We start from the raw sequence: 26,276 nt of genomic DNA on the forward strand, positions 1-26,276 counted from the left end.
ACCTTCAACACACCCTAAAGGGAATTAAGGGTGGAGAAAGAGGCACTTTGTGCTCCAGGAAAACTGGTGGGACAGGTCTTTAGATAGATATTTTCATGATCTCAATCTTGCATCTCTTCATATCTAGAAAAGCACTAAATCCTTTCATGGTGACATCAGTTCCTCCCGACTAGCAGAAAACCTTTTGAAAGTTAGGTGCTTGATTGCATTGAGCTCCCCCTTCACCAAAATCATATACTGACCTTCCCCCACTACCTCTTCAGAGCAGTCTCTCAGAGCTATCTGAGGTCCTGTCTCCCAGACTTCAGTCCTCATTGTGTCCCAGGCGAAACTTAACTTGAAACTTTCACACTCTGTATCTTTTACAGTAGCCGAAAGTCTACTGAATGTAGTGTTGTAACAGGAGCGAAAGGGTCAGGGCACAACTTTTGAAAGAATGACATAGCCCAAGGATGCAACAGAAACCGATTAGAATCAAATGGGACCAAGATGGCAGACAAGACTAGACCTTGATCCTCAATCAGCAAGTGAAATGACACACCCAAAGGTACCGTGACAGTTCCAAAACACTGTTGTAAGACCAAGGAGTGGGCGGTGACCCAAATCCTAGAACTCTCCACCCCTTCCCAAAAATAGTTGGAATAATCCTCCCACTCATCAACATATGAAATTAACCAGCCTATAAAAACTAACCACACATTTCACAGTTGCACTCGCCCTCTGCTATGGCCCACACTCTCAGTTCAGTTCAGTTACTCAGTCGTATGCGACTGTTTGCGACCCCATGGACTGCAGCACGCCAGGCCTCCCTGTCCATCACCAACTCCCAGAGTTTACCCAAACTCATGCCCATCGAGTCGGTGATGCCATCAAACCATCTCATCCTCCGTCGTCCCCTTCTCCACCTGCCTTCAATCTTTTCCAGCATCAGGGTCTGGTCTTTTTTTTTTTTTTTCCAATGAAGAAAAACAAAACAATGGGACAGAACAAATATTTAAGACTGTAATTCAAGGAAAATTTCCTGATAAAAAGATTTGTAGATACAAGTTGATCCATATTGAAGGATATATTATGTACCTACAAAATTTGATCCAGTATGGTTAACATGAAGAGAAGCCTAGTAAAACAGTTTAGAATGAGTCAGCTCGTCGCATCAGGTGACCAAAGTATTGGAGTTTCAGCTTCAGCATCAGTCCTTCCTGTGAACACCCAGGACTGATTTCCTTTAGGATGGACAATAACAAGGTGGGTCTCTCTATATCCAAGTCAGCACAAAACCATTTATGGGTGGAAAATAAAACAAGTTTCTTTGTAATTTCACCTTAAATATAGCCAGTCCTACGGGGGGAAGGGGCGGAATAAGCAGATGGTCACTTCGATTGCCCTCGTGGATGGGAGAATTGTGGTTTTAAACAGAAGTATGATCAGTAGTTGGGGTGTGTGTGTCTAGGGGGGCAGGTATGGTGTGGGTCTTAGGGACTTTCGGGGAACTTCAATCACTGCACTATCTCCGGATCTCTCCTCTTGTGGCTCAACACCAGATCTAATATCAGATTGTAAGGATGCGGGGAGGAAGCTCCTCGGGCTTTGTCCCCGGAGTCCCGTTGTGGACTTTAGGTCTGCAAATGGGAAACAAACGACTTCATGGCACAAGCTGGGTGCGAACAAGATGCCGTGGGGCCGCGGCCTCCGCCGCCGAGGCGGGCGTGGCGTAGGTGAAACCCGCGAGCGCGTCCCGGCCTCACTAGTTTGTCCCTGCGGCCGCCCCGTAGGCAGCGCGGCGCTCCGAGGGCCCCTGAGCCGCGCCGCCATGGCTGCCCGGGCCGGCTTTGCGCCCGCCGGCGAGGGCCTGCGCTACGCCGGGTCCTTGCAGCACCCCGCCCAGCCGTCGGACGCCGACCTCGACCGCGGGCTGGTGAGTCTTTCCCGGCGCTTCCGCCGTTCTCCCGCTCCGAGCTGTCCGGGCCCGCCCGCTGGCGCCCCCCGGATCCCCGCAGGCCCTGCCCGCGCCCCTCTGCGCCCCTTTAGCCCCGAACCGCGGTCGTCCCGGGTGTTCATTCACCGTCTCTGGCCCACCCCTCGTTCGTTCAGCGTTCGTGCTGCTCTGTGCCCCGCGTCCACGAGTAGGCGTGTTGGGAGACTCTCTGGTCCCTCAAGGAGCTTCCCCTGTGGGGGAGACGGACCAGCAGCAGGCAAGCATTGCTGTCTGATAACGAGCTGTGGGATGGATGCTCCCGTCACCTAGGAGGAGACCCCAGGCCAGTCTGTCCGGGCTAAAGGGTGAGCGGCCAGGGGAGGCTTCTTGGAGAGAGCGGTGTAGCCGTCGGTGTGAAGCTAAGATCCGAAGATGGAGTAGCAGCAAACTCCGTGAGGAGGGAAGAGTGTGTCAGACGCCAGCAGTAGTACCTGCGGAGTCGTAGGTCAGGGGACACAGGGCTATATAGCAAGGGGTCTCCAGGCTGCATTGTAGAGCTGGGAGAGGAAACTGGCCGGGACAGACATACCGCGAGCCACACGTGTGTCTCTTCCTTTCTATTTTGGGTGGCCCGGGTCTTCTTGCGGCACGTTGAGGCACGCGGGATTTTTAGTTGCAGCATCTGAACTCTAGTTGTGGAACGTGGGGTCCAGTCCTCTGACCAGGGATTGGAACCTGTGTCTCCTGCATTGGGAGCTCAGATTCTCGGCCACTGGACCACCTGGGAAGTCCACCACATACGTGTTCTTAGATTTTCCGTAGCCATATTAAAAAGTGAAAAATAAGTAGGTGGGTTTAGTTTTAACAATGTGTTTTTATTTAATCCTTATGTCCACAGTGATGTCTTGACGTGAAATCAAATAAACATTATTAATGAGATGTTTTAGTTTAGGTTTTTTGGGGGTTTTTTTGGTACTAAGTCTTTGAAATCCAGTGAAATTTACACTAACCGGACCTATCAGTTTAGACACATTTCATGTACTCAGTTGCTACATGTAGTTTGTGGCTACCTTATTGATCTGTGCTCTTCTTGTATGGTGGGGGCCAGGACATGGAAGCTTCTGGTAAGCCACACATAAACAGGTAGACAATGCTGAGGACATTGGTACCATTTTGATGAGCTTTAGGGGAGAGACAGGTTCGGGGTACTGTAAAGTTCTCTCAGACTGTATGTGAGAAGAATGGATTAACTGGAGAAAAATCTGGAAACTTGGCTCTTTTATTCACATCACATTCCATCTTGATCCCGCCCACAGTAATGTGTCTTGCCCTTAGATACATAGCACTTACTGTCCTTACTGTTGATTAGTCATACACAGTCTTGTGACATCTTTTATGTTGCCCTGTCATTTTCCAGAGTTTCTTTGTTTCTTAAGAGCAGAGACTGGGTATTTTCTTCTGTGGTGGTGGTTTAGTTGATAAGTCATGTCTGACTCTTGCAATCCCCTCGACTGTAGCCTGCCAGGCTCCTCTGACCATGGGATTCTCCAGGCAAGAATAGTGGAGTGAGTTGCCATTTCCTTCTCCAGAGGATCTTCCCTACCCAGGAATTGAACCCTGGTTTCCTGCATTGCAGGTAGATTCTTTACTAACTGAGGGAAGCCCGTTTCTTCTAGTAAACACTCAATTTGTGCAGCTTCCCAGGTGGCGCTAGTGGTAAAGAGCCTGTTTGCCAATGCAGGGGATGCTAGAAACCAGTTAGATCCTTAGGTTGGGAAGACCCCCTGCAGGAGGGCATGGCAACCCACTCCAGTATTGTTGCCTGGAGAACCCATGGACAGAGGAGCCTGGCAGGCTACAGTCCATAGGGTCGCAAAGAGTGAAGCAGCTTAGCACGCACGAAGGAACACTCAACTTATTCTTATCTGATTAACTGATACATTTCTGGAAGAGAGTCAGATGGGCTGGAAAGGTTTCAGAAAGCAATATGCTTTCATTCAACAGACATTTCTTGAGCACTGCTGGGTACCAGGTGTCATCCTTGGAATGAGTAAATGAACAAAACAGATAGAGGTTTGAAGTAGCAAACTCTTGAGTTCTTGCTGTGTCTGATTCATTCCACACCGAAACCCTGTGAGCAAGGTCCTTTTCAGTTGTCACTTAAAGGAGGAGACAGAGACTCTGAAAGTGGTAACTCATCCGGGATACTTCACCTAATAAGTGGCAGACCTAGGGTTCTAAGTCCTCATGCTCTCTGTTATTTATTTGGTTGTGCTGGGTTTTAGTTGCGATGAACAAACTCTTAGTTGTGGCATGAGGGACCTAGTTCCCTGACCGGGCATTGAACCAGGGCCCCCTACATTGGGAGCATAAACTCTTAGTCACTGAACCATCAGGGAAGTCCCCTAACACTCTTTCTCCTGTGACTTGCTGACTCCTTAGAAATAAGGCTTGCTTGCTTTCTTTTTTTTTCATTATTCAACTTTAAAAAGAAAATTGTAATTGATTTACAGTGTTGTGCTGGTTTCAGATACATAGCAAAGTGATTCAGATATATATATACACACACACACACATACATACATATATATATATATATATATTTAGATTCTTTCCCCTTATAGGTTATTACAAAATATTGATTATAGTTCCCAGAAATAAGACTTTCAGAATGGAGTGTTCTGTCTGTGATGTAAAGCAGATAAGATATTAGGTTGGGTAGAGCTCATCTCTTTATGGAAAGTTGTAAAAATCTCAGTCCTGGACTGATTTGCAAGGCAATTGGAACCCTGTGGTATTTTGAAGATAGAAATAATATTGGTGATTTTTTTTTTTTTACATCTGTAGATACTTTTCTTTGGAAAAGGCAGTGTAGAGAATCTAGGCTGTCAGTGAGGAGACATCTTTAGTAGTCCAGGCACGTGAAGGCTAATGTGTAGGCCAGTGATTCTAAACCTTTCCAGCCCAGTGTCCCCTTTTTATAACAAATATGAAAGTCTCCTGTAATATCCTAAAGATTTATAGTCAATAAAAAATACCCATAAACATAATTTTTAAAAAGCAGTCTACTGCTGTAGTTGAAGCATAAAGGTGCAATAAGTATTTTATTAGAAAATGACATGTCTGCTATTTAAATATGTAAGTGCTCAAGTATGATTACATTAGAAGACACAGTGAAATACTGATCAGTTGCTGGCATATTGCACCAGTCCAAAGAAATCATTGTGATTGTGATGGCAAAAACGCAGGCTGATTTCAGATACATTACATTGGCAGTTCAGATACCGTAAGTGCCATTGTCATCGGCAAACTATAATTTCTCCCAAGTTGTGAACAATTTTTGGTTAAAAAGTGGAATCTTTCCTCAATTTACATGATAGCTGCACTTCTGGAAAATTCAGTCTTCACTAACACAAACGTTGCATGTAGTAAAGTCCTAGACTAAGATGGTCATACGCAGACTTTTCAGCTACTCAGTGTCCAGTGGAGTCTTTTGAAACCTTAAGGGATCCAGACAGTTTGTTGTCCAGTGATGATTCATACATTTTAGGGCTGCTAGGATCAATAGTCCCCATCCATCAAATACCCTCCCTCCTATCCCACTTATCGTGACAACCAAGAATGTCCTCACAAATGTTCAGAAGGCCCCTAAGGGTCTTTTCTCTTATGTAGGGAATCATCGGTGCAGGCAGTGACCAGTGATGAGGTAGTAGATAAGAAAGTTGATAGTAGTAACCTTGGGGGAACTCAGAGGTGCTGAGAGTGATGGGCAGTTGACGATAGGTGGTGTGACAAAGAACAGATAACCTCGGTATAGGATGTATTCACTAATCTTACTGAAAATAGTAGAAAATAAAATGTTTGTCTAGGAATTGAAGACATTTTTCATATCATTTTTTAAAAGGATGTAACTTATTTTTTTAAGTTTTTGAAATGTGTATCTGTAGTCATATATAGTATATAGTTCTGTTTCAGATAAGCTTGCCTCTGGGGATTAGGAATTCATGTTCACTAGCCTGTTTGAGAGATTGAAAAGATTAAAATATAGGCAGAAATACCTGTGTAGTACTTTGAATAAAATATTATCTTACAATTAAATATTTCATAATCAGAGGTCACAGTCAACTTTGTTTTAGCAAAGCTGCTTCTCATAGGCAAGTCGAAAAGAAACTAGAGTTTAGAGAAGAATATTAACAATTTTTGAAGCAGTTTGAACCATGCTCAGTTGGTATGATGTGGCAGCCTTTTAATTTTTAGTACTTTCCCAAAGAGCATACCTCTTAGTGTTATTGGGTTGGTGTAGCTAGACTCCCGCGTGGCTCAGTGGTAAAGAATCCGCCTTCCAGTGCCAGAGCCACTAGGAGACGTGGGTTCGATCCCTCAGTCCGCTGGGTCCCCTGGATCAGGAAGATCCCCTGGAGGAGGAAATGGCAACCCACTCCAGTATTCTTACCTGGAGAATTACATGGACAGAGGAGCCTGGCAGGCTATAGTCCATGGGGTCGCAAAGAGTCAGAAAAGACTGAAAACACACAGCCCCCCCCCCCCCCAACACACCCACCCTGTTAAGAAAATTAGCCACATAGGTTTCTGTGCAAGCAAAACTGATACATGAAAATCAAAACCTATCACATGAAAATTATCAGGTGCTTATTCATTACCAAAAAAGACCACTTTTCTTTTCTTTTACAATTGCAATTTGAATTTAAAATATTTACCCTGAAGCTTCACTTTGAAGAAATCACATGGATTATCTATTATATGCCCATATTTTCAGCCTTGCCCTATTTCCTCCCTGTCCCTTTTACTGTAGAATAGTGTTCCTATCACTGTATCATAAGAGGAGGCTAAAATGTAAGCTCCGTGGACAAGGACTTTGCTGTATTTCCAGCATTTGTAATGGTGTCTGATACATGATAAGCACTTCAAAAATAAACTGTTGAATGAATAATTGTTTTTGTGGAATGGGAAGGAGTGGGAAGAATGGAGTTATTAAGAATTTTCAGTCCTACATTATTTGAGTCCTACAAATAAAAATACAAGATTCAACTCATCTAAAGTGTAGTTCATTACATCCCCTCCCATACATGGCAATTCTTGTCTGTCGCCTACCTTGAATAATACCATCATCACTCTTTCTCCTTTACCTCCATCAAGACACTTATATCATCAGTCCATCAAGATACTTATTCTGTAATTCCTTTTTCTCCCTTCTCACTATTGGTTTTTATCATCTCTACCCTGGCCTGTTGTAATAGCCTTTAAAAACAGGTCTTTTTGCTCTGATCCTTTACCCTTTTAAATGTCGCACTGCTATCCATTATTTTTCTATACTACAGACCTAATTGTAGGACTATAAATTTTTAAAATTATTTTACCAAGGTCCTTTTTATTAATTTACCAAGGTCCAAACTTTCCATGGGCTTCCCTGGTGGCTCAGTGGTAAGAAGGAGCCCGCCTACCAATGCAGGAGACGTGGGTTCCATCCCTGGAGAAGGAAATGACAGCCCACTCCAGTATTCTTGCCTGGAAAATCCCCTGGACAGAGGAGCCTGGTGGGCTACAGTACATGGGGTTGCAAAGAATTGGACATGACATAGCGACTAAACAACAGCAGAGTTTCCATGGTAACTGTTTGAATTGTATAAATATAGCATTTTGATCTACAGGAGTCTTCATGAACTAACCCCTAAATAAACTGATTTACCCAGCCCCATTTTCCATTCTCTGTTCTGTACCCTGAGCTGTGACTTTACTTACTGTAGTTTCCTCCTCATCTGAAATTCTTTGCCTGACAAACTCCTTTTAATTTTTTAAGACTCAGGTTATTGATGTGACACCTTGCCTGACTCGAGTCTCCTAGTAGAATAAAGTTGTTTCATCCTAAGTACTTCCTTAGAAAGTCATACAGTTTTTTATTAAATTATTCTTATATCAAAATTATTTATATATGTATAAGCACCTACGTTGTGAAGTCTCAAGAGTAAGAACTTACATGCTTCTGTGATTGGCATTGTAGTTGACACATGGTACTTACTTAGTTGTTTATTTAAAGAACAGCTGTTAACTTTTATTACTACTGAGTGGCTCTATAAATAAACAGGGATGTTTGGTTCCACATACTTTTTTAAAATTTTCGTTTATTTTTTGGCTGCACTAGATCTTGGTTGCTGCGTGCAGGCTTTCTCCATTGTGGCGAGCGGGTTCCTCTGGTTGCAGCAAGCTGGCTTCCCATTGCTGTGGCTGCTGTTGTCGCAGAGCGTGGGCTCTGGCGCATGGGCTCAGTTCCCGCATGGCACCTGTAATTGTACCAGGCCCAGGATCATGTCCCCTGCATTGCAGGTGGCTTCCTAACCTCTGGGCCACCCAGGAAGTCCTTGGGTTCAACATATTGATGCGTGTGTTCTTTCTTGTCGGATTTCTCCTTTATGTTAGTTTCTAAGGGAGAACAAGAGTCTGTATGTCTTGCCTCACTACTCTTTTCCCCAGAATTTAGCACAAGGCCTGGCATAGATGCTAAATAAGTGTGTATTTATAAATAAGTGCTAAGTGAACTTTGAGAGAGTGACTGGTCTCCCATCTTTGCTTTCTCCATCACAATTACTTTTTTAAAGCCGAATATTTTTTTACTTTTTATTTCCCTCTGGTACAACTATTATCTATCTTGAACTTAAATGTTGCAGTCTCAGGATAGAAGTTTTAGCATTTTATAACACTTTCAGGCAGTTTATATTTATCTAGAAGGTTATTTACTGCTTATGCTGTTTTGGAAGAATAAAATGCCTTAGGGACTTTGCAAACAATTTTTATGCTCCACCATCCCCCCTTGCCCACCAGAAGTAGCAGCTTTACTGGAGTGTGCTGTTTTCCCTGTTCTCAGAAATCCTTTGATTCATGATAGTGGAACATTTAAAGTAATTTTTCTCAGGGTGGGGGGTGTGTGTGTTTTGGTGGCTATCTGAAACTAGGTGATGATAACAGATACATGACTTGTCCCACCTGTTGATTTGCTGGCATTATTTAAATAGTGCTTCTTCTCTTTGAAACATGTCTTTTAAACTAAAATTAGATATTCTTTACAGGCAAAGACAGTTTTAAAGACCTTTATTCTCTCAATTCTGGTGTTACCAGGCATGGTTTCTGCTGTATAAATTTCTACCTAATGATTAACAGGAATGAAACAACTAGATGAAAGAAAAGCAGAAGATTAGAGGAGATAATTTTAGAGTATGATGAACTGATGGCTTTTAGGAATAAAAAAAAGTATCATAAAATGAGATTCTCTATTATTTTTTTTAATGGTAAAGAGAGCATGTATTAAATGTTAAGTATAGTCAGAGTACACGTATACTCTGACTTCTTCTGATGTTGCTTTTCAACCTTTTGGAATTGTATTGCTTGATGCTTCTGATAACATAGTTAGTCTCCAACTCTGTTTTTAAAGTCTGTTGATTTGCTTCAGTTTAATCATTCTTTTGTAACACCAAGTACGTGGACGCTGTATGCTGGGTGTGTGGGGGAAGATGAGTGAGCCAGCACTGCCACCCTCAAGGATGGAGGGCAGCAAATCTCTTTTGTAAAAGGCTGAGTAGTAGTTTCGGTTTGAGAACCTTATGGCCTCTGTCAGAGAATTTTAAGTAGACGTTTTAGTAAGTGCCATGTTGTTAAGGACTTCCCTGGTGGCCCAAACAGCAAAGAATCCCCCTGCAATGCTGGGGACCCAGATTCAGTCCCTGGGTGGGGAAGATCCCCTGGAGAAGGAAATGGCAACCCACTCGAGTATTCTTGCCTGGAGAATCCCATGGACAGAGGAGCCTGGTGGGCTACAGTCCATGGAATTGCAAGGAGTTGGACACGACTGAGTGACTAACACTGTGTTGTTGTTCAGTTGCTGAGTTGTGTCCGACTCTTTGCAACCTCATGGACTGCAGCCCACCGGGCTTCCCTGTCCTTCACTATCTCCCAGAGCTTGCTCAAACTCATGTCCATTGAGTCGATGATGCCATCCAATCATCTCATCCTCTGTCACCCCCTTCTCCTCCTGCCCTCAATTTTCCCCAGTATCAGGGTCTTTTCCGGTGAGCAGGCTCTTCGCATCAGGTAGCCAAGGTATTGGAGTTGATACCAAATTTGTTGATACCCAATTTTATATTCCCACTTGGCATAACATTAATTTCTTCTGTTTTAGAACACTTGTGATATTCTACTGTTTGGAAACAGCTTAGAGTTGTTGACTACTTCACTCTCATTTTTAAGCATCAGTGTAACTATTTCTGGCACTGTTTATTGTCTATATCCTATCAATATGATAAAGTTTTTTTAACTGAGATTTTGTAAGGATTTGTCTCAGGTGCTTGTAGTATAATATCAGTTTTGGCCAAAACAGTGTGACCATGTGGGATCTTCTAAAGTCTTTTCTTTATTAATAATCCTTATTAATATTATTAATAAACTTTTTTCTGAGTTTGTTTCTCCTTAAACAGTGCTTCCCAATCTTTTCAACCTTTAATAAGGTACAAATTTTCATACCTGTCTCCTGCCCTCATATATTAATAATATTTTTTTATTTTTCATCCTTGAATATATACAATTGAGATAAAAATGCTAAGAATGTACTGAGTTCATGATATGCATACAAATAGGGTGGAAATGAACTAACTTTTTAGTGAATTCTATTAATCAAACACTGTTATATTTTCCCACTTCTCATAATAACCAGTGAAGTTAGATAGTACTTTTTGTCATTTTACTCATAAGAAAACTAAGGATCAAAGTGGTCAATTAGCGTTGGTGGTATAGTGGTGAGCATAGCTGCCTTCCAAAGTGGTCAATTAACTCTCTCAAGGTCATAGAGCTAGCAAGTGACCAGACTAGGATATGAAACCAACTTTGACTTTAAAAGTCCTTGACTTTTTTACATTACCATATTTTTTACTGTTTTATATTTTTTACTGTTTCATCATTTAGATATCAGAAAAATTGATGAAATTCAATTCCAAAAAATGATATACATCCTTGGTTTGGTGGGTAATTTTTAGAGCCTTCAGAAGCTTCAGGATGTATTTAAAAGTTCATAGACGTCAAAGCAGAGTTAATTTTATTTCACCTCAACTCAAAAAGGAAGAAAATAATACTGTATAATGAAACTTAAGCTAAAAGCATTGCTACTTTAAGAAATTATGGCCTTAAACTAAAAGACCCTATTGTAAAGGAGTAAAAGTAGCTTTCAGAAAATGTTGATTTCCCAAGCAAAAAGAATAGGCAAATTGCAAGGTGTTGCAGATAAACCAAAAGAAAGAGTTTAAGGAATACTGGCCAGGGAATTCAAAGTGGATATAATAAAAAGCTAAGTGTACATGACAGGAGGGGGCTAGCAGGAGACACAGCGATCACTTTTACAGTCAGGGTAGGTATAAAATTAAGGGATTAATTTCTCAAGGATTAAAAGGGAGATACCAAAGATCAGGTGTATTTGTTTTTATCGAAGAATTTGTTTTTAAAGTTTATTTTAAAGTAGACAGGTCATAGGGTTTTCTGACTAGAAAAGTTAGTTATTATTAATAAACCCCTTGGCAACCACTCAGTATTCTTGCCTAGAGAATCCCATAGATGGAGGAGCCTGGTGAGCTCTGGGCCATGGGGTCACAGAGCTGGACACGACTGAAGCGACTTAGCGCACACTGACTGGTGGGCTCTTCCCAAGATTTTTCTGTTTTAATAACCTTTATTTTTTTCCCCTGATTTTAAAAGAAACAATTGTATAATATCATATAGTAATTGAAATAGCTACCACTTATTGAATGTTTAACTCATGTAAAAATATGAGGTGACGTACTATGTATGTCCTAATTCATAAAAACACAGAGCAACTTGAGGCGGTAGGTTATTATTAACCTCATTTTACAGATGAAGAAACATTGTTATCTCTGGAGAAGGGAACGGCAGCCCACTCCAGTATTCTTACCAGGATAATCCCATGGACAGAGGAGCCTGGCAAGCTATAGTCCACAGAGTCTCAGAGAGTCCGACGTGACTGAGGATTGTGCATGCAACATGAAATGCTAGTATAGAGGTTAAGTAATTTGGCCAGGGTTACACTGCTGACATGTAGTTCAGTTCAGTTCAGTCGCTCAGTTGTGTCCAACTCTTTGCGACCCCACGAACCACAGCACGCCAGGCCTCCCTGTCCATCACCAACTCCCGGAGTCCACCCAAACCCATGTCCATTGAATCAGTGATGCCATCCAACCATCTCATCCTCTGTCATCCCCTTCTCCTCCTGCCCCCAATCTTTCCCAGCATCAAGGTCTTTTCAAATGAGTCAGCTCTTCGAATCAGGTGGCCAAAGTACTGGGGTTTCAGCTTCAGCATCAGTCTTTCCAATGAACACCCAGGACTGATCTCCTTTAGGATGGACTGGTTTGATCTCCTTGCAGTCCAAGGGACTCCCAAGAGTCTTCTCCAACACCACAGTTCAAAAGCATCAATTCTTCGGCGCTCAGCTTTCTTTATAGTCCAACTCTCACATCCATACATGACCACTGGAAAAACCATAGCCTTGACCAGATGGACCTTCATTGACAAAGTAATGTCTCTGCTTTTTAATATGCTGTCTAGGTTGGTCATAACTTTCCTTCCAAGAAGTAAGCGTCTTTTAACTTCACAGCTGCAGTCACCATCTGTGGTGATTTTGGAGCCCAGAAAAATAAAGTCAGCCACTGTTTCCACTGTTTCCCCATCTATTTGCCATGAACCATCTATTTGCCATGGACCAGATGCCATGATCTTAGTTTTCTGAATGTTGAGGTTTACGCCAACTTTTTCACTCTCCTCTTTCACTTTCATCAAGATGCTCTTTAGTTCCTCTTCACTTTCTGCCATAAGGGTGGTGTCGTCTGCATATCTGAGGTTATCGATAATTCTCCTGGCAGTCTTGATTGCAGCTTGTGCTTCCTCCAGCCCAGCGTTTCTCATGATGTACTCTGCATATACGTTAAATAAGCAGGTGACAATATACAGCCTTGACGTACTTCTTTTCCTATTTGGAACCAGTCTGTTGTTCCATGTCCAGTTCTAACTGTTGCTTCCTGACCTGCATATAGATTTCTCAAGAGGCTGATATGTAGAGAGCAGTTCAAACCATATTTCTCTGAATTGCAAAGTCTGTGATCCAAAGTCTTTGTTTCAGTGATAAAAGGTAGGTAATAAGAATATATAACTACTGTTAAATGTTTTGGTTAATAGGATTCCATTTTATTTTTTCCTGGTATATATGCTGACCCTTCTGTCTTGTAACTTTTATTCTCTGCCATGGTCTGTAAACATTCCTCAATATATTACTTAATTGTGGATGCAGATTTTGGACATGCCTTGGTTTATTTAACTATTCTTCTATTGTTGGGTATTCAAATTGTTTCCAGTTTTATGTATTATAAATAATGCAGTGATGCATATTCTTATGTAAAAGTTTTTATGCACCTCTCTGTTTTCTTAGCCTAATGACATGAATATGTTTAAGGCTATTGACTCTTATGATGAAATTAACAGACTGTCGCAATTTGGATTTGCAGCATCAGTTTGAGAATGTTCATTGAACCACTCCCTTGACAACCCGTAAGGCTTTGAGTTATTAGCTAAATGGATGCCTCTCTTTATTAATGGCCTTTATACTGGAGTGTGACAGATTGCCACATGGCCCTTCCCAGAAGTTGAAGGAGGTACTGGTAATCCTACTTTCATACTTAACAAACTGGTTGGTTTTATTTTAAATGTAGGACTTTTGGACATACAACTTTTTGTTGGAGGATGAGGGAAGGTGACATTTTGTGGAGTGGGGGAGAGGAAATTATAAGGATTGGGGATGTCAAGAACCAGTGTTAGGGTCTAGTTTGAGATCAGATAATTAATTAACACTATTTTCTCTAGGTAGTTTATAAAACTACCCAGTAAGAGGTTGTGCAAGACTTTATAAGGCTTTTGTGAACGGGCACTAAAGTTAGATAGGGATGTTTCATTGAGTATGAGCTCACACTGTAAACATAATTGAATGATTTTTACAATCTATTAAAAGAGTGTGGAAGTAGTTTTAAATTGTTGCTTGAAGACCCAGGCTCTGTCTGGGACTAGGGCACCTGTTCCAGCCCCAGGGCAGACACTGATGATCGTTGCTACGACTCAGACATGGCATGTGACTATTCAGGACCTCAGTTTCTTACTGCATAAAAGGAAGGAATCGGAGTGGGTTTTGACTAGGTATTTTCTGTTATTTCTTTGAACTCTAGAAATGCCAACAAAACATTGGACATGTTAAGGAAACTGAAAATAAAACAAACTTTTCTGTATAAAAGTATTGTGTCTGTTCCCAGGGTACCACATGCACTTCTGTTTGCGCCTCTCACAGGCCAGGTAGACACAGAGCATTTCCAGAAAGAGACAATGAATCGATGGATTAGCAGACGTGTGTGATTGTGTGAGAGGAAGAGAGACAGGGGAGGCACATTTGAAGATGGGCTAAAATAGGTTAGAACTTCGTTTAGAATTTAGGAATAGTGTAGAACTCAACTCAGGAAGTTACTGGACAAAAGTAATCTAATGAAAGTACAGTAATAAAATGATACAGGATATCAATTAGCTAAAAAAAGTCCCCTTTCTCCAAATTTTAGAAAGTAGAATTAGCGAAACTCCTTAAACTTGAAAGAGTTAAATTTAGGGCCATTGAATAAAATAGCAGTGATGAACAAGTTAAACTAATTCCTGTATATGTGTGTGTGTATGTGTGTGAAAGTCACTCAGTCATGTCCAACTCTGTGTGACCCCATGGACTGTATAGTCCATGGAATTCTCCAGACCAGAATACTGGAGTAAGTAGCCTTTCCCTTTTCCAGGGGATCTTTCCAACCCAGGGATCAAACCCAGGTCTCCTGCATTGCAGGTGGATTCTTTACCCGCTGAGCCACAAGGAAAGCCCAAGAATGCTGGAGTGGATAGCTAATCCCTTCTCCAGCAGATCTTCCCGACCCAGGAATCGAACTGGGGTCTCCTGCATTGCAGGTAGATTCTTTACCAACTGAGCTATCAGGGAAGCCCTAGAACTAAATGAACCTTGAAGTGCCCAGAAGACCAAGCTCTTGAGAGTGGGTATATCTGAAGCTTCAGGCCAAAGAACTCCTCTCAGAAGTTTCCCTGATAGACTTGACACATCTAGTGTCAGGAGTCACAGAGCATGGATACAAAGCCTGCCTGAGTTCTTACTTCCTAGCGTGTCTTTCAAACACTGCAATCATCTTTCGGTATCATTCCCATTTAATTTTGCTAATTAGAATTTGGTTTTTGAAAATCTTGTCCCTTTTTGGCCTGTCTGCTTAGGGTTATTATCTTGAGATGATTCCTGTTGTTAGATAGATGGATGTTGACCTTATATTTTACAAGTTGTCGGCTCTGATGTTTGAAATATTTCACAGGTTACTGGTATAATCTGTGTTTAACATATTCTGTAGATACTTAACACATTCTTTAGATGACCCCTGCCCCCCAACACACATGTATATTCAATTGCAAAGACCTAAGGTCATGGTGGGGCTTCTCAAGTGGCTCCGTGGTAAGGAATCCACTCGCCAAGCAAGAAACGTGGACTCGATTCCTGGGTCAGGAAGATTCCCCTGGAGAAGGAAATGGCATCCCACTGGAGTACTCTTGCTTGGGAAACCCCATGAACAGGGGAGCCTGATACAGTCAATGGGGTCGCATTAAGTCGGACATGACTTAATGACTAAACAGCAGTGGTAGCAGCAGCAAGGTCACAGTGAGTTGGGGCAGAATCTGAATCAAGATTCAGGTTTCCCAGCTTCTAACCTTTGTTCTCACCTGTATCCTGTCCCTCAGCTTTATCTTGACTCTTCTCAGAAGCCCTCTATGATACAGAGGCAGAGTACTTAGCAACTGGCCATCTGCCTGGGGGCCATCTACCCCACATTAATCCATCCAGTCAGTTGACACTAACTTTTATTTAACCCATCGTATATTCATTCTACGAATACAAAGATGAGTAATGCTTGCTTCCTGCTCTCTGGAGGCTCACAGTTCAGTAAAGGAGACAAGTTATGAAGTTGTAGTCTGGGATCACAGTAGACAAATAAACTGGGATGTAGAGAGGTGGGAGTTTGAGTAGAGGAGGGGCTTCAGCAGCCACTGGCATTGATTTCTTTCATGTTTGGAAGTTTACTTGATCCTGCTGCCTGTCTACAGTAGCTCCTTTTTTTTTTTTTTTTTTTTTGCTATTTAGTAACTGATACATATATCAGACATCCTGCTGTGTTAGTGACTATGGTCACTAGTGCTACCTTTATGTGAGTAGTGGTGAAAAAAAATCTATTAAGTTCTAAAAGAGATAAGATAAATTTATCAAGAGGTAAACAGTTTTTGATAACTCACATGTTTTGTTTTGAGCTTGTGAATCAGTTTGTAACCTTTGTGAGATGATCTTATTGATCTATATCTCTACCCCTAGTACAGTGCCTGCTTTGTAGTCAGCACCCAGATTAAATGTCTAAATAAATGTTGAATTAGTGAATGATGAATGAGTCAGGGGTTATGCCTAAAAGCATTATTTTCTGGTCCTGAAACACAGCAGAGATACGTATCATTCAGGGTTCTCCAAAGAAACAGGGCTAAGTAGTTTGTATTATTTCCAGGAATCAGCTTACCTAGTTGTGGGGGCTGGCAAGTTTAAAATCTGTAGGGCAGGCCCACAGGGTGGAAACCTTCAGACAGCAGCTCATTCTTGAGGTAGAATTTCTACTTCCCCAGGGAAATCTCAGTTTTCCATCTTAAGGCCTTTCAACTGATTGGATGAGGCCCACTTGCATGATCAAAGAAACCCCTTTCCTTAATAAAGTCAGCTGAATATACATGTCAGCCCCATGTACAAAATCCAACATGCCATCACCTGGCTTGGGATTTAATGGCCTGACCTAGCCAAACTGACACATAAAATGAAGCATCACAGTATCCTTGGGTTTAAGAACTTGAAGCCAAATGTGCAGCCTGGTTTAGCAAACCTGTGATGAGCCCAGGGGCTCCTGATGCTCTGCAAGGCCACCAGGACTAGGTTGATACTAGTCACATTTAATGTGAGCAGAGAATACCTGCGTGTCTTATTAGGGACAAGGTTCGTATCCTTAGGTCACTGAATTAATGCACAACAGTACTTTCTCATCAGTTATAGCAGGGATTTAAGTTTGGAGAGCTTTTTGTCGGTTACATTAGAGAGTGGAGAAGTACTTGCTTGGCTTGAGCCTAGAGTTTTGTGCTGTAGAAATTAATGCTTTCCTGTGGTTTAAAATAAATAAGTGACTTTAACTTTGAGCAAGTAAGATGTCATTAGCATTGTTTTTTCTCTTTTTTACTTAGGTTAAGTTTTTCACTTCAATTAGTTAAAGAATTGGTGTTTTGAGTAAAGTGCAGGTGTATTTGTTTTTGGCAATGTAATGGTAAAGGCCAAGTAGATTAATGTAAATTGGTCCAATTTAGATATGAAAATCTGTGAAATTCATGTCAGCTTGAAAATTTTAGGGAAGAATAATTGTGAAAAAAAAATTAAAATTCTCTTCCTAAATGTCTTTGTATCATGTCTGCCCCTCTTTCTGGAATATAAATTCCTCTCCTCTCCTTCTTTTGATCTACATGTACAATACCTCTCTTCCTCCAATTCTGCTGATTTGCCAGCAGTCTTTCTTATTTCTTCCCCTTTTTCTCCTTTCCACTTGCTGTTGTTTAAATTCAAAGAGCTTTCTTTGGAGAAATGGAACCAAGTAATGAGGCCACATAAAACACCGAGGTCAGCAGAAAGTGATTTGCTTGTGATTAACCCTTGAGAATTGAACCACTGCCAGACAACACGGATGTAGTTTGAGACAACCTGCTCATTCTTCTTTTCCATTAGTAGATGAGACCCTTTCTTCCCCAGATGTTAGGAATTCATGTACAGCTTTGCTCAGGTTTTATTTATCAAACTTGCTTTTTAGAAAAGCAAGACCAAAAGGGAGCTTGTGACAGCCCTTCCCTCTGCCTCAGTTCCTCCTACAGACTTTCCAGCAAAAGGCAACCCCATTCTTCCAGATGTTTAAGGCAATAACCTTGACATCTTTCCCCCAGCTTTATTAAGGTATAATTGGCAAATAAAAACTGTATATATGTATGGTTTACAACATGATGATTTCATAGACATAGACATTGTGAAATGATTACCATAATTCAGGCTAATTAACACATCTGTCATGTCCATCACATTGGTACTTTCTGTGTATATATGTGTGTGAGAACACTTACGTTTACTCTCTCAGCAAATTTCAAGTGTAAAACTTATTCGTCTAACAGGAGCTTTGACCCACATCACCCCATTTCACCCACTAATCACTGTTTTACTCTCTGCTTCTATGAATTTGACTTTTTTTAGATTCCGCATATATATGTGAGGTCCTTCTGTGTCTGGCTTTATTTCATTTTGTGTTATGGCTTCCCTTGTGGCTCAGACAGTAAAGAATCCACCTGCGATGCAGGAGACCCAGGTTTGATCCCTGAGTCAGGAAGATCCCCTGGAGAAGGGAATGGCAACCCACTCCAATATTCTTGCCTAGAGAATTCCATGGACAGAGAAGCCTGGTGAATTACAATCCATGGGATCACAAAGAGTTGAACGCATCCTCCAGATTCATCCATGTTGCCACAAATGCTAGAATTTCCTTCTCTTGATGGGTGAATAATACTCCATTGTACATATATATCACATTTTATTCCTTCATCATCTTCTCTTTCCTTTATACCTCACATCCAGTCTCTCAACAAATCTTATTGGCTTTGTCTTCAGAATATATCCAGAATCTGACTACTTCCCCCACCGCCAACTCCATCACTAATCACTTCAGTCCAAGATACCATTATCTCCTTCCTGGATTATTTTTAATGACTCCTAGCTCATTAGTGCCTCTGTCTTTGACCTGTCTTTTCTCAACACGACAACTAATGGCCATTTTAGAATTGTAAATATGAAGTCTCAGGCCTCTTAAAGCAAACATGGCTTATAGCACTCAGAAAAACTAAAGTCCTTATGTTGATGCTAAGGCCTGACATGATCTGCTCTCCATGTTGCTTCTCTGCCCTCATTTTCTGTTCCTTTTTCTCTCCTTTCTTCTCTGTGCGTGCTGGCCTCCTGAGTGTTCTTGGGCACAGCAGTTTATACACGCTTGCCTCAGCACCTTCAGATTTGTTGCCTCTGCCCACAATGGTTTCTCCTTAAATACTGACATGACTACACTTTCTTCCTGTTTTTCGCCACCCAAAAGTCACCCTTGTGAAGCTTCCTCTGTTCACTAATTTGTCACTTTCATTGTATAAACACATGTAAATTTTCTGGTTGCTTAATTTTCTCCATTGCATGTACCACTTTCTGTGTATATTTTTCTGTTTTCTATTGTTTGTCTGTCTCTTTGAAATACTCAGAGATGGGAGGAAGCCTCCAAATGGCTATTTGAAAAAATGCCTGACTTTTTTTATTGGGAGTTTTGGTATTTTTTCTTTGTTTAGCAATTCAGTTACTCCTTATTTCTCTACATGGATATATGAATTGTATTCATTTAAATTTTTGTAATGAAATTTACCTGGCACAGACCCTTAATTTCATCTTCTTTGCCTTCTGTGAGACTTTTGGATATATTTACCTGGTCCAGGATATTTTGAAACATGATTATGTGTTAATTTCTTAATTAGATTTAACTATCATTTTGCATTATATTTTCCCATTTCAATCATAATTCCATTCACTAGCGGACACCAATACACAGAACAAATAATACAAGTTCCAAAAGGCATCTGGGTAGTGAGGATATTGCATAAGATCATTTTCATCCCTTTATATTAATTTTTGAGAAACTGTGTGTGTTGTGTGTGTATGCTCAGTTGTGTCCACCTCTTTGTGACCCCATGGGCTGTAGCCTGCCAGGCTCCTCTGCCCGTGAAATTTCCCAGGCAAGAATAGTGGAGTGGGCTGCCATTTCCTACTCTAGGCTGTTCTCCCTGACCCAGGGATCAAACCCCTATCTCTTGTGTCTCCTGCATTGGTAAGTGGATTCTTCACCACTCGCACTACCTGGGAAGCCCCTACTATGTACTAAGTACTTTGTTAGACTGGAAATCTAAAGAGATAAGCAGCCCCTACATCCAGAAGCTCACATTTTAGAAGGGGTTTAAAATAGGTAAATCACGGGAAAGGTTGGGGAAGGGATAGGTTGGGAGTTTGAGATAGGTATGTACAAACTGCTGTATTTAAAATAAAATGCTTTTCCATTAAATAAATAAAACGTATGTCTAATTCCAAAAATAGAGAAAGAAATAGGCAAACTATTATTATTAATAAAGAGTGTGCTATGTACTGTAATAGAACTGCTAAGTATTTGCTTTACCAAAAGGTTCATTTGGGTTTTTCTAGCAAACGTACCTTTTGGCCAACCCAATACCATGGGGTCACTGAAATGTTTTACTTGAGTGAGGAGATGGGTGATGAAATCTTCACCTGGAGGTGACCTTAAAGCTGTTTGTTGAAAAACGAGCAGGGATTTTCCAGGAGGACTGATCATAGAAGAACAGGAAGGATTAGGAGTAAAAATGGGAGCGTGAAGAAACGACTAACAGACATCTGCCATGTTTACACACTGCATTGGTTGTTCTTCATAATCTTCTCGAGCTTCCTGTGATGAATATATTAATATTCCCATTTTAGAGATGAGGAAATGGGCCTAGAGACTTCAGCTTAGGGTCCCAGATTTGGTAAAGATTGAGTTGAAATTAGAGCCCATACCTGATTAACTCTGAAGCCTATGGACTCTACATTCAAGGGTGAAGGGTTGGAAGACTGAGGAAGTTCATGCTTGCTTCACAGATGAAACCTGAAAAAAAGTAACAGTAGTGGCAAAGAGCAATGGGGAATACGTGAATCAAGGATGAGGGAGAGGGCGAAAGGCCAGTCAGCATCAGAAACCATAATTTTATAATGGTACTCTTTAACATAGACTTAAGACTTTTCTCCAGCCAGATTTAGCAGTCTAGGCAAAGGATTCTTTGTGGTAACTCTCCAGCCATTTTGAAATCAATCAGCAATTTCATTGGGAATGTACTGTTTGTTAATTTCTGTAATTCTCTTATACATACGCTTGGACATTTTAAAATCTAAAGTATTCATGTGTTGTTTGTAGTCATAGGGAATGCAGTGAGAACTATGCTGTTTGGCTTTTTGAGAAATATCTGAAGTTGTCATGAATTTTTAAAACTTTTAATTAAATACCGTTGGCCAATAACACATATGTTTGTTATGTGTATACATATCATCTTTGTTTTCTGTGGTGACCATGATGAGATTGTTAAAAACTGAGTTTCCAAATTTGGCATGAATAGAATTTTTCTGTTTTCCTTATATAGACCACTTTCCCAAAACGCTGGCCTAGACCAGTTGTAAAAGAATTAGTTGGTAGAATTTTTAACTGACTGTAACTGATCTAAATTTTAGATATATATATATATATATATATATATATATATATATATACACCTTTTTTTTATAAAAAGATCAAGTTGTTCTAAATACGTGCTAGCCTAATTTTATGTAGGAAAAAAAAATGGATCTAAGAATTCATTTAGATCTTTTACCTGGAAAATGTTAGCTACTGTTCCAGCTGTCTGAATCTTCAAAGAAAATGTTTCAAAACTAAAACTTGCTGAAGGCAGTCTTGTGGATATTTAAAACAGCAATGAAAACACCTGTGTGGCATCCACATTTACCATCTACTATCTCCTACATATGTATGACACCTATGGCAGTTTTAGCTCAGGCCAGAGAACAGGTGTATACATATGTGTTATTTTAAATCATACCACCTGATTTCTTTTCTTTTCAGCACATGTTCTAATTTTCCAAAGTCAAAGAAATAGGAACATTTCTCTAGTTCCTATAAAAACACAGGTGTAGCATGATGTCAGTCTGGTTGCATGAAAGCAGTTGTGGACATTTAACCTGGCTATTGCCTAGTTGGTGGGAAATGACAGTACTAGTGTTACTAACACCATGCCTCATTCTCCATTTTCCTTTTAAATGGTCTTTTCAACGTTGTTTTTGTTCTGTTACCAACAATTTAGTTTTAAAGCATCATTGTTTAAAAAACATTCAAAATAGAAATTGAAGCTCTTCATTGTGCTTGACACTAGATCAAATATGGTGTTGTGTATATAAAAGAAATAAAATAGATCCTGTTAGCCTGACGGTGCTATTATACTAAAGTTTAAATAAATGTGAAATAGCATAGTGATAAAGCAAATGTGAAATTTTTTCAACAGTGGTAGAGTAGAGAAGATGTTGATAGAATTCTCTGTTATTTACAGTTATGCCAAATGAACCATAGGCTATCTCTTTTTTAAGCCTCAGTATGCTTACATGTAATTTTACTTTAAAAAATTTAAGGTCAGATACAGGTATGGTTGAGAGTTCTCTATGAACTACTTGCTTAGATGTCAGATAGACTCTCTTGTGCTTCCTACTTTCTGTATTTGCAGTTAGTTGGTTACTTTTTTCTGTTTGGGTCATTCATATATGTGAAGGGTTGGGGGAACTTATTGTTGTTTTGTTATTGTTATTTAGTTGTTAAGTTGTGTCTGACTCTTTGCTACCCCATGGACTGTAGCCTGCCAGGCTCCTCTGTCCATGGGATTTCCCAGGCAAGAATACTGGAGTGGCTTGCCATTTCCATCTCCAAAGGATTTTCTGGACCCAGGGGTCAAACTCCCATCTCCTGCTTGGCAGGCAGATTCTTTACTACTGAGCCACCTGGGAAGAGCTATCTAAATTCATGTCTGAAAAAAAATTCCAGTGACTTTTTAGTGAATGAAAAACTGTTAGGTAGTAAATAAATATTCTTTTCTAGGAAACAAATGATATTCTTATTCTGGACCATTTGAGGTACAGTTCAGTCGCTCAGTCGTGTCCAACTCTTTGCAACCCCATGAACCACAGCACGCCAGGCCTCCCTGTCCATCACCAAGTGCCGGAGTCTACCCAAGCTCATGTCCATTGAGTTGGTGATGCCATCCAACCATCTCATCCTCTGTCGTCCCCTTCTCCTCCTGCCTTCAATCTTTTCCACCATCAGGGACTTTTCAAATGAGTCAGTTCTTCGTATCAGGTGGCCAAAGTATTAAAGTTTCAGCTTCAGCATCAGTCCTTCCAATGAATATTCAGGACTGATCTCCTTTAGGATGGACTGGTTTGATCTCCTTGCAGTCCAAGGGACTCCCAAGAGTCTTCTCCAACACCACAGTTCAAAGACATCAATTCTTCAGCGCTCAGCTTTCTTTATAGTCCAACTCTCACATCCATACATGTCTACTGGAAAAACACAGCCTTGACTAGATGGAGCTTTGTTGGCAAAGTAATGTCTCTGCTTTTTAATATGCTGCCTAGCCTGGCCATAACTTTCCTTCCAAGGAGTAAGCGTATTTTAATTTCATGGCTGCAGTCACTATCTGCAGTGATTTTGGAGTCCAGAAAAATAAAGTCAGCCACTGTTTCCACTGTTTTCCCATCTATTTGCCATAAAGTGATGGGACCGGATGTCATGATCTTTGTTTTCTGAATGCTGAGTTTTAAGCCAACTTTTTCACTCTCCTCTTTCACTTTCATCAAGAGGCTTTTTAGTTCCTCTTCACTTTCTGCCATAAGGGTGGTGTTATCTGCATATCTGAGGTTATTGATATTTCTCCCAGCAATCTTGATTCCAGCTTGTGCTTCATCCAGCCCAGCGTTTCTCATAATGTATACTCTGCGTATAAGTTAAATAAGCAGGGTGACAATATACAGCCTTGAGTTTAAAGCTTTCTTATTTGCTTATCTCTATCTTAGTATTTCCATAGGAAACTTTATGAGGAAGACCTTTATTCTTATTTTAGAATACAAAATCTGGTAGTATAGGTTACATGATATTTTTTTAAATTTCAAGTTGAGTTCAACTTACAGATAATTTTTTTTATCAATTGTTTGTGCTCAAAAGGTATAAACTATTTTACTATCAAATTAATTGAAAATACAGTTAAAAGAGATAAATCAGATACATTCCCCTTCCAATAAGGAATTTTAATTCCAATAAGAAATGAGTTTTTGATTAGCTATGCTAATATTTTGTCCATTTTCACTGTGAATAAGTAGGACTTGATTGCCTAGTTTTGGGTCATTTATTGAACGTCTTTATTCGCTCCAGTGATCTACCTAATTTGTGTTTGTTTTTGTTGTTTTTAAAGGTGTCAAGGCCTCATGTTTATTTTTCTGTAAGATTAGTCTTTAGAAATAAAGATTAATTCTGACTCTTACATTTATCTTTCTATAAAGTTAGTCTTAAATAGAGATTCTGACATCAGCATAATTTGTCTTATTGTACTATTGTTGAATGAATAAGAAATGAAATATAAATGACAAGACTTCATATATGCTGTAGGAGTTGAAAGTAAATTTGATCTTGATTTCAGTGAGCATTTGTTTATTTTTTATAGAGGTTCTTGTGTTGGGATTTGTGAACTGAAAGACTTTAGGGAAACCCATGGATTCCCTCGTATTATGTACCAAAAAACTGTGCTGTGTATGTATTGGTGCTTTTCTGGGAGTGATGATTCATAGATTTTATCAGATTTTTTAAAGGCTTTTGGTATCTGGAAAAGCTTACAGAGACAGAAAAGCTTACAGAGACAGAACACATATCTAAGCTTACACTGGTGAAATAAATGTGATAAGGTTAAAGATCTTGCCCATGAGTGTCCAGGAGTCTCCAGCAGAGGCGTGGGTCGGCTGTGGCCTGCTGCAAGGTCGGGGGCACTGAGTGTAGCAGTGCATGCATGGGACCTTTTGAAGGAGGCCGCCATTGTCTTCATTACCTCCACCATAGTTTGGCCTCAGGTCAAACAACAGGGAGGGAACAAAGCCCCGCCCATCAATAGAAAATTGGATTAAAGATTTACTGAGCAGGGCTCCGTCCATCAGAATAAGACCCAGTTCCCCCTCAGTCAGTCTCTCCCATCAGGAAGCTTCCATAAGTCTCTTATCCTTCTCCATCAGAGGGCAGACAGAATGAAAACCACAATCACGGAAAACTAACCAATCTGATCACATGGACCTCAGCCTTGTCTAACTCAGTGAAACTATGAGCCATGCAGTGTAGGGCCACCTAAGACAGATGGGTCATGGTGGAGAGTTCTGACAAAACGTGGTCCACTGGAGAAGGCAATGGCAAACCACTTCAGTATTCTTGCCTTGAGAACCCCATGAACAGTATGAAAAGGCAAAAAGATAGGACACTGAAAGATGAACTCCCCAGGTTGGTAGGTGCCCAGTATGCTACTGGAGATCAGTGGAGAAATAACTCATGAAAAAATGAAGAGATGGAGCCAAAGGAAAAACAGTGCCCCACTGCTGATGTGACTGGTGATGGAAGTAAAGTCCAATGCTATGAAGAACAATACTGCATAGGAACCTGGAATGTTAGGTCCATGAATCAAGGTAAATTGGAGGTGGTCAAACAGGAGATGGCAAGGGTGAACATTGACATTTTAGGAATTGGTGAACTAAAGTGGACTGGAATGGGTTAATTTAACTCAGATGACCACTATATCTACTACCATGGTCAAGAATCCCTTAGAAGAAACGGGGTAGCCCTCATAGTCAACAAAAGAGTCCAAAATGCATTACTTTGATGCAGTCTCAAAAACGGCAGAATTATCTCTGTTCATTTCCAAGGCAAATCATTCAATATCACTGTAATCCAAGCCTATGCCCTGACCAGTAATGTTGAAGAAGCCGAAGCTGAACGGTTCTATGAAGACCTACAAGACCTGCTAGAACTAACTCCCAGAAAAGATGTCCTTTTCATTATAGGGGACTGGAATGCAAAAGTAGGAAGTCAAGAAACACCTAGAGCAACAGGCAAATTTGACCTTGGAGTACAGAATGAAGCAGGGCAAAGGCTAATAGAGTTTTGCCAAGAGAACTCACTTGTCATAGCAAACCTATTCCAACAACACAGAAGACAATTCTACACATGGACATCATCAGATGGTCAATACTGAAATCAGGCTGATTATATGCTTTGCAGCCAGAGATGGAGAAGCTCTATACAGTCAGCCAAAACAAGACCAGGAGCTGACTGTGGCTCAGATCATGAACTCCTTATTTCCAAATTCAGACTTAAATAGAAGAAAGTAGGGGAAACTACTAAACCATTCAGGTATGACCTAAATCAAATCTGTTACACAGAGGAAGTGAGAAATAGAGTCAAGGGAT

General features: G+C 40.6%; 1 protein-coding gene across 1 annotated transcript in view; it reads left to right on the forward strand.

The window, feature by feature from the left end:
- Positions 1-1,654: 1,654 nt before the first annotated feature.
- Positions 1,655-26,276, forward strand: part of DNAJC15 (DnaJ heat shock protein family (Hsp40) member C15) — a 74,735-nt gene continuing 50,113 nt past the window's right edge. Inside the window, exon 1 of the mRNA XM_020889502.2 lies at positions 1,655-1,915. Coding sequence (XP_020745161.2) covers positions 1,670-1,915 — 246 coding nt within the window. The 5' untranslated portion in view covers positions 1,655-1,669. The remainder of the gene's footprint in view (positions 1,916-26,276) is intronic.

This window comes from Odocoileus virginianus, chromosome 8, assembly GCF_023699985.2.
Source record: "Odocoileus virginianus isolate 20LAN1187 ecotype Illinois chromosome 8, Ovbor_1.2, whole genome shotgun sequence".
Lineage (NCBI taxonomy): Eukaryota > Metazoa > Chordata > Mammalia > Artiodactyla > Cervidae > Odocoileus > Odocoileus virginianus.